The sequence below is a fragment of the Zalophus californianus genome, chromosome 7 (genome assembly GCF_009762305.2).
Source record: "Zalophus californianus isolate mZalCal1 chromosome 7, mZalCal1.pri.v2, whole genome shotgun sequence".
Taxonomy (NCBI): domain Eukaryota; kingdom Metazoa; phylum Chordata; class Mammalia; order Carnivora; family Otariidae; genus Zalophus; species Zalophus californianus.
Window position 1 is genome coordinate 95,623,566 of NC_045601.1, and position 13,423 is coordinate 95,636,988.

General features: G+C 32.7%; 1 protein-coding gene across 3 annotated transcripts in view; it reads left to right on the plus strand.

Moving 5' to 3' along the window:
- Nucleotides 1-13,423, plus strand: part of COL21A1 (collagen type XXI alpha 1 chain) — a 367,375-nt gene that overhangs the window by 297,585 nt on the left and 56,367 nt on the right. For all 3 annotated transcript variants that reach the window (XM_027603472.2, XM_027603471.1, XM_027603473.1), the window contains 3 exons: nucleotides 153-206; nucleotides 1,250-1,303; nucleotides 1,422-1,475. In XM_027603472.2, the coding sequence (XP_027459273.1) occupies nucleotides 153-206; nucleotides 1,250-1,303; nucleotides 1,422-1,475 (162 nt within the window). The remainder of the gene's footprint in view (nucleotides 1-152; nucleotides 207-1,249; nucleotides 1,304-1,421; nucleotides 1,476-13,423) is intronic.

Sequence of the window (13,423 nt, forward strand, 5' to 3'; positions counted from 1 at the left end):
AAACAAGAGAAATAGAATACACATTTTCTTCAGGTACACACAGAAGGATTCCCTGGTTAAATCACATAAAAATAGACATAAATACTGGAATTAAAATAAAAAATTAAAAAATAACTAAAAATAAAATTCAGTATTTATATTTTGTCTTTTAGGGTGAAATGGGCCCCAAAGGAGATAAAGGATCAACTGGATTTTATGGCAAAAAGGGAAGTATGGATTATAAAACAAAGTATCTGTATGGAACTTTGGATGTCATAGAAGTAGAAAACTTGTGTTTCAGTCCCAGCTCATTCACCATTATAGCAATTAGCTTTGTTCAGCTTTCTCAGGAAATTTATTTAGAGTAATGAAAAAATAGAATAATACCTGGTGTGTGGTATTTTGTAAGAATACATCATGTTATTGATCATTCTGAATTTTTAAAGTATTTATAGAGAGAGATTCCTTGGGAGGAAGTAGGAGCTGCTTAACAGCATGTCCATGGAGAATCAGTTACGGGCCTTCTGATTTCCTCACATTGAAAGATGATTATATTTTCTGTATATTATATTTACAATACTCACTGCTTTTTAATTTTGCCAAGATGTGGTTTCTGTTTTTAGATTCTTGAAATCCTGCATTCACCATTGCTTTTTAATGTCTTTGTGTCCACTGGCCTGGTAAAATAATGCTTTGCCAGGAGTTGTAGAGCCAACTCTATCTGTAGTTCCATGAATTCTGTCATGACGTAAAGAGGTTAACTTTTTAACTTAAGTTTGAGTTGGAATTTTTAAAATCATTATTGTACCACCTCTGGGGATGGTGTCTAGAGGCATTCCCAACGGTCCAGCTAACATCACAGGCTATTCTACAATACAGCCTCTAGCAAAACTAGGCTGTCCAGAACTTCTGGTAAAAGAATTGTTTACCTTTGTACCAAGAAAAAGTTGGGAAACCACCAAGATCCACATGTGTGTGCCCAAGCCAACTTCAAAGAATTTGTGTTGTGAGACCTAAAGTCTTAGGAATTTGCCTAAAATGAAAAAACATGTCAGCAGGGCACATTGTGGTTCCATGTGTGCTAAATATGCCCATGCCAAGGTCAAGCATGCTTGCTGTATTGAGCAGAAAATCATTGTGGATGTGTTGAAGACACAAGCACAGAGTCAGAAAGCTAAGCAAACAAAAAATGAAGCTTTTTTGAGTAACAAAAATAAAAATTAAAAATAAAATTATTGCATGGATTGTTTTCCAAATGTTTTTAATACAGGGTGCAAAAGGTGAAAAGGGAAATGCTGGATTTCCTGGCCTTCCTGGACGTGTTGTGAGTTTGATAGAAAAAGCTCTTCAGTATTTTACTTTAAATAAAAATTGTACTGTCTTCTTTTAGAAAGAAAAATTAGTGCAAAAAATATATTAAAATACATGTGTTTATTTTTTAGGGAGAACCAGGAAGACATGGAAAGGATGGATTAATGGGTAGTCCTGGTTACAAGGTATTTACATAAAAAAAACAAAATATTTCTGTAACTTGTGAGTGAACATTAGAAAAATGTACTGATACTTGACTTTGTTTACATTACAACATTGGTATAAAATGAGCTGAAAGTTGTTTCACTGTAATTTAAAAATGGTAGTAAATTTCTTTTGAGTCTATTGTGAATTCTTAGGTGTTAGAAATAGAATCTCTGGATGTTAGAAGGTTGAACTTCGTTGATAAGCCATTCAGATTGGTTTGTTTGGTGGGTTAGAGGCAGAGGTACCAAGCTCTTATCTACCAATAAGGGAGGTACTTGGGTGGGAGGTAGGGGGACTTCATCCTTAACCTTAACAACTTCTTTTATCAGTTGTGTGATATTAGTATGAGAGAATTAGAGCAAGAGGAACTGCAAAGTGCCTCTCATTCACCACCCCTAAAAAACTCAAGGCACATGCCCTTACGATGATGGGTTAGCACCATCATATTCTTACATAAAGAAACTTTTTGGTTAATAATCAAATAGAAATGGGCTTTCTATGCTGTAGCTTGTTAAATAAAAGGATATCAATCCTGTGTATATATTTAAGTCAGTCTACCTGGAATGTGCGAACAGCTCACATAATTGTTCTGCTATAAGTTTTTTGAATACCTAAGGAGAGGATTTGTGTAATCCATCAACCAGTGAGGCCACTTGGTCAGGCGTTGGATTTAGAGATGTCATCATGTTCCCTAGTCATCAGGCCAAACTTGCTCAGAAATCCAGTTCAGATTTTCTTGGTCTGCTACTGATTTCTTTTTTGTTGGACAAATTATTCATTTATTTGCTTAAGTATTATGAAAGTTCCCCAAATATCCATGACTCCTTAAATATTATAAATAGTGCTTCCTGAATTTAAAATATTGGGGCTCATTTGCTAACCCTTCATCATAAGAGCTCAGTCATGTGTTAATTATATTTCACTGGTTCTGTATTTTATTTCCCATTTGTTAATTAAACAGATATTTATTAGGTGCTAGACATACAGAGGGGAAGAAGACCGTCACAACCCTTATTTTTATGGAGTTTGTAATCTAATCTCTCTTTATTAAAGAACACAGATTCTTTTCTTTACCTGCAAATTTAATTCATCTAATTTAATTTTTCTTTGTCTTCTGCTACCATTAGCCCATGTGCCCCAAGAAATGAGATTATAGTTTTTGGGGGTACTAAGGTTTAGAGAATAGAACTGAGTTGGATTCCCGCCACTTGGTGACTTTTTCTAACCAGCTGTATGTCCTTTGACAAATACTTTGACCTTCCAGTTTTCTCCATTTAAAAAATGGGATAAATGTTACCTACTTAGAATGGTGTGGTAGGGACTGAGAACAATAGAGCACCCAGCATAGTACTCGTCAGAGTATATATTCAATAAGGAATTAGTTTCTTTGTCCATTTTTTGATTAGAACATTGCTTTAAGATCCTTTTTTGAGCTTTTTTTTAAAAACCCACTTTATTGAGGTATGAGTGACATACAGAAATTACATATTTTATGTGTACAACTTGGTGAGTTTGTACATGAGTATATTCTCGAGAAACCATCACCACAATCAATGCCATAAACATATCTGTCACCTCCAAAAGTTTCCTCCCTATTTTTTTTTCGTGATGACAGCATTTAACGTAAGGTCTGCCTTCTTAGCTCATTTTAAAGTTTGCACTACAGCATTAACTGTAGGCACTAAGCTGTACAGTAGATTTCTAGGACTTACTCATTTTACATAATTGAAACTTTACCCTTTGACCAATACTCCCCTGTTTCTCCCTCTCCCCAGCCCCTGATAACCACCATTCTACTCTCTGCTTCTGTGAGTTTGACTGTTTTAGATTCCACCTGTAAGTGGGATCATATAGTATTTGTCTTTCTCTGCCTGGTCTATTTCACTTAGTATATGTCTTCTGGGTTCATCCATGTTGTAACAAATGGCAGGATTTCCTTCTTTTTCGAGGATGAAGCATATGTCTCTGTGTGTGTATGTGTCTATATGTCTTATCTGTGTCTATCTAGATATCACATTTTCTTTATTCAACTGTCAACAGACATTTAAGTTGCTTTTATGTTTTGACTATTGCGAGTAATGTTGCAGTGGACATGGCACTACATGTCTTCGAGATCCTGATTTCCATTCCTTTGGATATATACCCGGGAGGAAGATTGCCACAGCATATAGTAGTTATCTCTTTAATTTTTCGAGGAACCTCTGTAACTGTTTTCCATAGTGACTATATCAATTTACATTCCCACCAACAGTGTACAGGGCTTCTAGTTTTTCCACCTCCTTTCCAAGATTTTTTTTTTTTTTTGGCTAATAGCCCCAACAGATTTGAGATGATATTCCATTGTGGTTTTGATTTGCATTTCCCCATTGATTGGTGATGTTGAGCTCCTTTTCATATACTTGTTGGTCATTTATGTCTTTTTGCAGAAAAGACTATTCAGTTCCTTTGCCCATTTTTAAATTGGGTTGTTGTTATTATTACTGCTATTGAATTGTAGGAGTTCCTTATATATTTTGGATATTAACCCTTTATCAGATAGATACATGGCTTGCAAATATTTTCTCCTAATCTGTGGGTTGCCTTTTCATTTTGTTGATGGTTTTCTTTTTTGTGCAAAAGCCTTTTGGTTTGATGTAGTCCCACTTGTCTAATTTTGCTTTTGTTGCCTACGCTTTTGGTTCCTGGATTGTACGTAGGAATTTTGGGATTCTTTTTTCTATTTATATAAAAAAGCCATTGGGATTTTGATAGGGATTTCATTGAATCTGTAGGTCATTTGTGGTAGTGTGGACATTTTAACAATAAAAAATGTTCCAATCCATGAACTAGGGATTAGGAATGGCTTTTCATTTATTTGTGTCTTAATTTCTTTCATCAATGTTTTGTAGTTTTTAGTGTATAAGTCTTTCTCCTTTTTGGTTTAGTTTATTTCAAATTATTTTATTATTTTTGATGCTATTATAAATATGGGTTGCTTTCTTAATTTCCTTTTTGTATGGTTTGCTGTTAGTGTATAAAAGTGCAATTGACTTTTGTATGTTGATTTTGTATCCTGCAACTTTACTGAATTTATTAGTATTGACAGTTTTTTAATGGAGTCTTTAGGTTTTTCCATACATGAGATCATGTTATCTACAGAGATAATTTTATTTCTTTTACAATTTAGATGTTATTTATTTCTTTTTCTTGCCTTATTTCTCTGGCTAGTATTTCCAGTACTGTGTTGAAAAGAAGTGGCAAGAGTGGGCATCTTTGTCTTGTTCCTGATCTTAAAGGGAAAGCTTTCAGTTTTTTTTTTCATTAAATATGTTCACTGTGGGTTTTTCATATATATGTCATCTTTATTGTGTTGAGTTAAATTCCTTCTATACCTAGTTTTTTGAGAGTTTTAATCATGAAATGGTGTTATTTTGTCAAATGTTTTTTTCTACATTTCTTGAGATGATGTGATTTTTATCTTTTTTTCTGTTAATCTGATGTATCACATTGATTTGCATATACTGCTATCTTTGCATCCCAGGGATAAATCCCACTTGATTATGGTGGATGATCCTTTCAATATGCTGTTGAATTCAGTTTGATATTATTTCTTCAGGACTTCTTCATGTATGTTCATCAAGGATATTGGCCTGTAGTTTTCTTTCCTTGTGGTTTTATTATCATTTTAATACTAACCTCATAAAATGATTTGGGAACTGTTCCCTCTTTAATTTTTTGGAAGATTTTAAGAAGGATTCATATTAATTCTATAAATGATTAGTGGAATTTATCAGTGAAGTCTGCCTGTCCTGGGACTTTCTTTATTTTGGGAGATTTTTTCATCACTGATTCAATCTCCTTATTTGTTATTGGTCTGTTCAGGCTTTCTCTTTCTTCTTAATTCAGTCTTATTAGGTTTTATGTTTCTAGGAATTAATCCATTTCTTCTAGTTTTTCAGTTTGTTGGCATATAATTATTCATAAGAGTCCCTTGTGATCTTTTTTATTTCTGTGGCATCAATTGTAATGTCTCTTCTTTTGTTTCTGATTTTGAGTCTTCCCTTATTTTTCTTAGTCTAGCTAACTAAGGATCTGTCCATATTTTAGATCTTCTTAAAAAATAAACTCTGGCTTTAATTATTTTTTCTTTTGTTTTTGTATTCTCTGTTTCATTTATTCTTGCTCTAATCTTAATTATTTCCTTCCTCCAGCTAACTTTGGGCTTGGTTCTTTTTTTCCAGTTTTTGCCCTTTTTTGAAAAAAAAAAGATTTTTATTGATTTATTTGAGAGAGCAAGCACATGAGAGGGTGGGAGAGGCAGAGGGAGAAGGGGAAGCAGACTCCCCCCTGATCAGCGAGCCCTACTTGGGGCTCTATTCCAGGACCCTGGGATCATGACCTGAGCTAAAGGCAGATGCTTAACTGACTGAGCCACCCAGGTGTCCCTGGTTTATTTCCCTTTTTGATATTAATCTGGATAGTGTGTTTGCATGAACATACCTACAAGTGTAAACCTTATTTCACTTTTTAACAGGTTTATTCATAAATAAGCCACACGTTATAGAGGTTACCTATTTAATTTATTGCACACACAATTCAGTGATTTTGAGTATATTTACAGAGTTATTCAGTCATCAGTGCTATCTAATTTTAGAACATTTTCATCACTTCAAAAAGAAATCTTATACCCATTAGCAGTCACTCCCAATTTCCTCCCAGCCACTTATGCTCTATTTTTAGCCCTCTGCAACCTCTAATCTACTTTCTATCTTTGTGGATTTGTCCATTCTGAATATGGAGTTTTAGTTTGCATTTCCATGATGACTGGCAATGTTGATATCTTTTTATGGGCTTGTTGGCCATTGGTGTTATCTTCTTTTGTGAGATGTCTATTCAAAATATTTGACCAATTAAAAAAATTTGGGTTTTTGTCTTATTAATGAGTTGTAAGATTTCTTTATGTGTTCTGGCTATAAGTTCTTTATCAGATACATGTTTGAAAATACTTTCTTGCCCTCATTGGATTGTTTTTTCACTTCCTTAATTGTGTCTTTTGATAAGAAAAAGTTTTTAATCTAGATGAAGTCTAGTTTCTTAATTTTTTTTGTGGTTCATACTTTTTGTATCATATTTAAGAAAATTTACCTAACTTAAGGTTACAAGATTTTCTCTTGTCTTCTAAAAGAAAAAAAAATCAGTTTTTCTAAATACTTATATTTAGAACATTATATTTTGTAAAACTTTATCATCTTAGCCTATAAATTTAGGTCTATGATCCATTTTGATGATTTATTTTCTATGTATGACATGAGGAAAAAGTCAAGATTGATTTTTTTTCCATTAGTACACCTAATTCTTTCAGCATCATTTTTTTCTTTTAAAATTTTTTATTTAAATTTAAATTTTATTTAAATTCCATTTAATTAACATATACTGTATTATTAGTTTCAGGGGTAGAATTCAATGATTCAGGGCACCTGGGTGGCTCAGTCAGTTAAGCGTCTGCCTTGGGCTCAGGTCATCCTGGGATCAAGTCCCATATCCAGCTCCCTGCCTCTCCCTCTACCCCTCTCATCTGCTTGTGTTCTCACTCTCTCATGCTCTCTTTCTCAAATAAATAAATAAAATATTAAAAACTATTAAATATTAAAAGAATTCCGTGATTTGTCGGTTGCATATAACACTCAGGGTTCATTACATCAAACACCCTCTTAATGCCCCTCCCCCAGAAGATCAGCAAGAACAGCCAGCCAAGACCAAGTTTACCGATCAATGAGAACGGCAGAACTCCAGTGCTAGGGGAATACTGCACATAGAATTCATGGCTTTTTTCCCATGATTCTTTAGTCTTTCAAAGTTAATTTTTTTAACTTTTTTTTTGAATGTTTCTTTTTCCCTTTTTCAACCAACATCTTATCAATCCCTTTTTTAAAAAAATCTTTTATTTTTCCTTTTTAGAGTCATATTCTATCCCTTCATAGTAGTTACCCTTATTTTTGGTATATATATATAAATTGTTCTCTCTTTCGGTGTCATTTATTAAAAAGACTATCATTTCCCATTGAATTACATGAGCATTTTTGCCAAATAAAATTTGATCAATACATTTGAAACTATTTTGGACTCTTGATTCTGTTGCACTAATCTATACCTCTGTCCTTTTGTCAACAACACGCTGTCTTGATTATCATAGCTTTAAAGTTTTGAAATCTGACAGTATAAGTATCTAAACTTGGTTTTCTTTTTAAAATTGTAATGGATATACTAGGTGTATGAAATTCCATATAAGCTTAAGTGTCAGCTTGAAAAACTTTACAAAAAAGCCCGAGTTTTATTAAGTATACTTTTTAGTTTGGAGTAGTTTTAGATTTATAGGAGAGTTGCAGATACAGTATACAGAATTCCCTTATACACTTTACCCAGTTTATCCTGATGTTAACATCTTATATTACTATGGCACACTTGTCAAAACTAAGAAATCAATATCAATGCATTGCTGTAAATTGAACTCCATACTTTATTTGGATTTTATTAGTTTTTCGAGAATGTCCTTTTTCTGTTCCATGATCTGATTGAGGATATACCACATAGCATTATTTTTTTATGCCTCCTTAGTCTTTTCTAATCTATGATAATCTCAGTCTTTTCTTCTTTTTCATGACTTTGACAGTTTTGAAGAGCTTTGGTTACGTATTTTGTAGAATGCCAATCATTGTGGGTTTTTCTGATGTTTTCCTCATGATTAGGCTGGAATTATAGGTTTTTTTTTTTTTTTTTTTTGGTGGGGAGGGAAGAATAACACAGAGGTGAAGTGCCCATATCATCATATCAGAGAGTATATACTATCCACATGACTAATCATTGATTATATTAACTTGGATCATTTGGTTATGGTAGTATTTGTCATGTTTCTTCACTGTGAAGTTATTGCTTTTTTCCTTGAACATTTTTTTTTGGAATTGAGTTACCAAGTCCAGCTGCTACTCAAGATAGGGCAGAAGGGCTGAGATTAAGCTTAAACTTTTAGAGAGGAGAGTATGTATATATATATATCTTTACACTTGTTTGAGGAGAGTTATGGTTGTAACAGTGAGCCTTCCAATCCATGAACATAGTATATCATTTCACGTATAGTTTTTCTTTATCTCAGCAATGTTTTGTAGTTTTCAGTGTACAGATCTTGTATGTCTGTTGTTAAATTCATACCCAAATATTTCATTTTTAAAAATACTCTTGTGAAGAGATTTTTAAAGATTTATTTTAAAGATTTATTTATTTCTATGAAAATAGAACTAGTTTGGTATGTTGATCATATATCCTGCAATATTGCTAAACTCACTTAATGATTCCTGCACCTGTATTTGGAAATTCCTTAGATTTTCCTGTATAGATGATCATGGTATTTAGAAATAAAGACCGTTTTCTTCTTCTAGACTAATCTATATGACTAAAATTTATTTTAATGATTTTATTCCACTGTACAGGCCCTCCAGTACAATCTTGAATAGTAGTGAGAGTATACATTTCTTGTCTTGTTCCTAACCATAGGTAGTCTTTTACCAGCAACCGTTAGTTGTTGATTTTATATGGAAACCCTTTATTGGGTTGAGGAAATTCCTTTTTATTTGTAGTCTTTTGAGAGTTTTTCTCTTTAATTATGATTAGGTGTTGAATTTTTCAAAAACTTTTTTGGCATTTATTGATTTATATTGTTTTCCTCCCTTATTTCATTAATATGATGTATAACATTGATTTTGTATGTTACACTAATTTTGCATTATTGGGATAAATGCCAATTAGCCATTTTATATTCTTTTTATATACTGCTGGATTCAATTTGGAAATATTTTATTAAGTACTTTTTTTCTTCTTTTTTTTTTTTTTTAAAGATTTTATTTATTTATTCATGAGAGACAGAGGGAGAGAGAGAGAGAGAAGCAGAGGGAGAAGCAGGCTCCCAAGGAGCAGGGAGCCCAATGTGGGACTCGATCCCAGGACTCTGGGATCATGACCTGAGCCGAAGGCAGACGCTTAACCATCTGAGCCACCCAGGCGCCCCTATTAAGTACTTTTGTGTCTGTGTTCATGAGAGATAATGGTCAGTTTTCTTGTGATTTTTTTTTTATATGGCTTTGGTATCAAGGTAATATTAGCTTTTCTTTTCTGAAAGATTTGTGTAGAATTGGTATCATTTCTTCCTTGTTTGGTAGAATTTACCAGTGAAACTGTCTGGACTTGGGCTTTGTAAGTGTACGGAAGATTCTAATTACTAATTAAATTCTTTTACTAAATATTGGGCTATTTAGTGTTTTTCTTTCTTCTTAAGTTTTGGTAATTTGTGCCTTTCAAGGAATTTGTTCATTTCATTTCATTTTCAGTTTGTTGGCATATTTTATTTATTACATTGCATTATTCTTGTCCTTTTAAAATTATTTGTTTTATTTTTTAAATTTTAATTCTAGTGTAGTTAACATACAGTGTTATGTTAATTTCAGGTGTATGGTATAGTGATTCAGCAAGCCTATCCATTACTCAGTGCTCATCACGAAAAGTGTATTCTTTAATCCCCATCACCTATTTCACCCATCACCCACCCCATGCACCTTCCCTCTGGTAACCATCACTTTGTTCTCTATTGTTAAGAGTCTGTTTCTTGGTTTGTCTCTCTTTTTTTCTCTTTGCTCATTTGTTTTGTTTCTTAAATTCCACACATGAATGAAATCATGTGGTATTTTTCTTTTTCTGACTATTCCACTTAGCATTATACTCTCTAGCTCCATCCACCTTGTTGCAAATGACAAGATTTCATTCCTTTTTATGGCTGAATAATATTCCATTGTATATATGTGCCACATCTTTATCCATTCATCTTTTGATGGGCACTTGGGCTGCTTTCATATTTGGCTTTGTAAATAATGCTGCAATAAGTAGAGGGATGCATATGTCCCTTTGAATTAGTGTTTTTGTATTCTTCAGGTAAATACCTAGTAGTGCAATTAAGGATCTTGGGATAGTTCCATTTTTAACTTGTTGAAGAACCTCCATACTGTTTTCCACAGTGGCTGCACCAGTTTGTGTTCCTACCAGAAGTGCACAAGGGTTCCTTTTTATGCACATCCTCTCCAGCATTTGCTTCTTGTGTTTTGTATTTTAGCCGTTCTGACAGGTGTGAGGAGATACCTAATCGTAGTTTTGATTTGCATTCCCTGATGATGATGAGGAGGAGGAGGAGCATCTTTTCATGGGTCTGTTGGCCATCTCTGTGTCTTCTTTGGAGAAATGTCTGTTCATGTCTTCTGCCCATTTTTAAAATTGGATTATTTGTTTTTTTGGTAGTTGAGTTGTATTTTGGATACTAACCCTTTATCAGAGATGTCATTTGCAAATATATTCTTCCATTCAGAAGGTTGTCTTTTAGTTTTGTTGACTGTTTCCTTTGCTGGGCAGAAGCTTTTTACTTTGACATAGTCCCAATTGTTTATTTCTGCTTTTGTTTCCCTTGCCTCAGAAGACATATCTAGAAAAAAGTTGTTAAGGTTGATGTTGGAGAAATTACTGCCTGTACTTCTTCTAGGATTTTTATGGTTTCAGGTCTCACAGTTAAGTCCTCAATTCATTTTGAATTTATCTTTCTGTTTGGTGTAAGCAAGCAGTCCAGTTTCATTCTTTTGCATGTAGCTGTCCTTTTTTCCACAACACCATTTGTTGAAGAGATTGTCTCTTTCCCATTGGATATTCTTTCCTGCTTTGTCAAAGATTAATTGACCATATACATGTGGGTTTATTTCTGGGCTTTCTGTTCTATTACATTGATCTATGTGTCTCTTTTTGTGCCATATTCTTGTCCTTTTAATGTATGATTTTTAATGTTCTTTCATTCCTGATATTATATATTATGTAATAATCATTTGTTATTGGTGGTTATAATTGAATTCATGCACCGCAGGGTTTTTTCTCATCATCTCCATTATCACCTGGGCCTGATGCTCTTTGTGTTGAATAGCTTCTTGATAACTTTCTCTTATTTCTTAAATGGAAATTGGTTGGCTTAAGCACTCTATCTCTCACAGGGTCAATAATAGTAAACTTCATTCTTTTAGGAAATTAGTCATTCCATCTAGATTTTTCAAATGACTTATACAGGATTGTGCAAAATCCCTTAATGGTTTTTAAAAAGTTTTCTTGGTTTCATTAATTATTCTTCATTTATTATTTCTTTGAATATTTATGCTTTCGCTTTCTACTTTTTTTTTGCTTGATTATAAATGAGATTTTGGCTTTTTTATTTTGTTGGTTTTTTTTTTTTCTTCGAAGATCCAACGTAATTTTTAACTTCATTGATTTTCCATTTCTGGTTTTTCTTTTGTTTTTATTTTTGTACTATTTCCTTCCTTCCTTCCTTTTTTTTCCTTATATTCTTCTAGATTTTACAATTGGGAAGAAGTGAATTCATTTATTTTCACTACATTGCTATTTTTTGCTTTTAGTATTTAAATTTATACTTTTTTTATTATTGCTTCAATTGTATTCCCTTGATTTTAATGTGCAGTGTTTTCATTATTACTTTTTAGAAATTCTGTAATTTTGATCTTATTTCTCTTTTTCCTAGAAATTGTTTAAAAGTTTAAAAAAATTTAGGTTGAAAATTCTTTTATTTTGATTCTCTTGTCAACTTCTGGTTTTATTGCACTATATCGGAGAGTGTTATTTGCATAATGTCTTCTTAATGGGATTTGTTGTAATTTTTTCCTGGACTTATATGTTCAATTGTCAGAAATGTTTCCTGTCATATAAGAAGGTAAATGTCTGTTTTGAGAATGGGAAACTCAATATACATTTGTATAAATTTTCTTTATTGAATATGTTCTTTAAATATTCTGTATACTTTTTTTTTTTACCTATCTTGTGTCATCTAGTCATTTTTATGTAGTCTTCTATCCTCTGTTTCATGAATGTGGTTTTTATTTGTTGCATGGATATTCATAACTGTTACATCTTCATTTTGGATTGTGGCTTTTGACATTATCAACTATCACTTTTTTGTCTCCCATAATAATTTTTAGCTGGAAGTTTACTTTGTCTTATATATGAGAATTGCATTTCTTCATTTTGATAATTCTTATTTGCTTGCTTAAACCTTTGCACATTCTTCGGTTGTTTGCTTTTTCAATAATTTTTAGTTTCTCTTATCTCAGGTGTACAGTTGGTCTTTCCTTTTAAAAGCAGTTTGAAATTTTTTTCTTTTAAGAGGTTGAGTCTATTTGTATTCACTGTTAGGTTTGGCCTTACATCTGTCATAATGCTTATGTTATAATTTTGTTATATTACTATGTGCCCTGTGCACTATTTGCTATCCTTCTTTCTCAGTGTGGTCAGTTTTGAATTTCTTTTTGCTTTGACTTTCTTTGGGATTTAGGAAGTTTATGTTTTTCCAGTGCTCTTTTTCCTTTCAGTTTTATTGAGTTAATTGACATACAGCACTGTATAAATTTAAGGTGTACATCAGAATGATTTTACCTACATGTATTTTGGAACGATGACCACAAAAACTTCAGTTAACATCCATCACCTCTCATAGAGGTCTAAAGAAATTTTTTTCTTGTTATAAGAACTCAGGATCTCTAGTCTCTCAGCAGCTTTCAAATATACCACACAGCAGTGTTAACTACTAAGAGTCTTTATACAAATACCTTTAGTCGTCTATAAAAATACAGTTTAGAATTCCTTTAGCAGCCTTTTGCCTTCCTTAGGCATCTATGCTTTGTGTTGCTAACTTTAAATGATACCTTATCATCTCTGTGGCAGTTAATGAATTTATTCTATTTTCCTCTTTCCTTCCTCCTTTTCTTCTTATTTGTTTAATGATATTACTTCTACTTCATCAGATTATGTAATATTTATAAACAATTTTCCATTCATGCTTCTCCTTTGCTTCAAATCTACAATT